Here is a 1,439-nt window from a genome sequence, read left to right as displayed (position 1 = left end):
CATGAATCGTACCCGGAGGTAGCTGCTGCCTTCACCTGAGCACATCCCTCCCTGTCGGCTCCTGCACACTCCAAAGGCTTGGGGGGAAAGTCGCCAGAATGTACCAGGCTTTCTTTACTAATTTTGGCTTTCTTATTTAGTCAGCTTCTCCCATTTTTGGATGATTGAATCTCTGTGTCTTCTGCATCAGAAGAGGAGCACGTGTAGTTTGCTGAGTTTTTTATTGAGGTGCTGCAGTTGGAAGCAAACGATCCTCTAGGAAGGGAGCAGTCGGGATGCCGTGTGTAAATACCAGGTATTTTTTGGTTCTCCTTAAACATGCATAAATTAATCCTAAACTCGTGTCTTTYCTCCCTTCCCTAAACTCCTACCCGTGAAACCTATTTGGAAACCATAAATAGAGTTGTTATATATGTAAAAATGGGAACATGGAAACAGAAGGGTAACTGGATAGGGGTTCCCATGGGGCTCTTTTTCTTAATCCTGGGTTTCTTTCAGTGAATTTATATTTGTGAGCAGACCCTTAGGCACAATGCTGGCTGGCTGGACCCTGCTGCTCTGTGAGTTGACAGAGTGGGAGGTAAGTGGCAGTAACTAATGGCAATTAGCAGAGGTCTGGACAGCTACGTGCCCCTGAAGATATGAGCTCCTTTGGGGCTTGTGTCTTCACAGAGTGGAGCTGTTTGTCACCCTACATGTCACCCTGCAGAATATGACAATTCGCATCCGTCCACTGAGGCTTTGCTCTCGGATTTGCTCAGCTGTCTTGCAAGGGGARAAAAAGAGGTTTTATTTAATTTTTGCTTCCCAAATCTGTTGAAATAATAGGCCAGGAATGATTACMTTCTGGGAATTACCCATCAGCTGCTATCAGTGATCACTTACTTAGTACTTATTGTAGCACTTGATGTTTTTATGASTGATGTKCCAGAAAGGAAACAAAAAGAGATGGTTTTGGTTTTAAATGGCAAAGCMTAGTTTTTGTCTTTTTGTTACAGCTCTCAGGTAATAGAAAATTGTCCCTCSGTCCCTAAACCTGAAAGCTGCCTCTGACCAAAAGCTAATGAGGGAGAAGGTGCGAGGTTGAATATGCAGCAAATTCAGTTTGCTGAATTGCAGGAGGGTTTAATAAATCCCATTTCTCACGCATCCTTGACGGTCTCTCCAGCCCCCTCCGCCTCCATCGCTGTTTGGATGTTCCGCAGCATTCCCGCAGCCCCGACCGCTTCAGGCAGCGGCTGCTGAAAAAGCGGAGCGGGCGCGCCGCGACCCCGCACCCCGCATTCCCCCGTCCCGGCTCTCGGGCAGGATACAGCCCTCCAAGATGGATGTTGAGTAGGCTCTGGCAGCGCAGCCGATCGCGGCACAAAGCCGGGCTCTGGCGGGGGGCGGCGGGCCGGGCCGGGCCGGGCTCCCCGCGGTGCCGGGGGCTCCCCCCG

At 49.7% G+C, this 1,439-nt stretch overlaps 1 protein-coding gene across 1 annotated transcript in view; it reads left to right on the top strand.

Moving 5' to 3' along the window:
• The first annotated feature begins 260 nt into the window (after nt 1–260).
• NDNF (neuron derived neurotrophic factor) overlaps nt 261–1,439 on the top strand; it is a 21,873-nt gene continuing 20,694 nt past the window's right edge. The window contains exon 1 of the mRNA XM_057380565.1: nt 261–295. Within this exon, the coding sequence (XP_057236548.1) occupies nt 276–295 (20 nt within the window). The 5' untranslated portion in view covers nt 261–275. The remainder of the gene's footprint in view (nt 296–1,439) is intronic.

This window comes from Malurus melanocephalus, unplaced genomic scaffold (assembly GCF_030028575.1).
Source record: "Malurus melanocephalus ecotype Western Australia unplaced genomic scaffold, MMel_1.1 scaffold_460, whole genome shotgun sequence".
Classification (NCBI taxonomy): domain Eukaryota; kingdom Metazoa; phylum Chordata; class Aves; order Passeriformes; family Maluridae; genus Malurus; species Malurus melanocephalus.
Note: the sequence above shows the minus strand (reverse complement) of the source record. Positions and strands in the feature narration are given on the sequence as shown.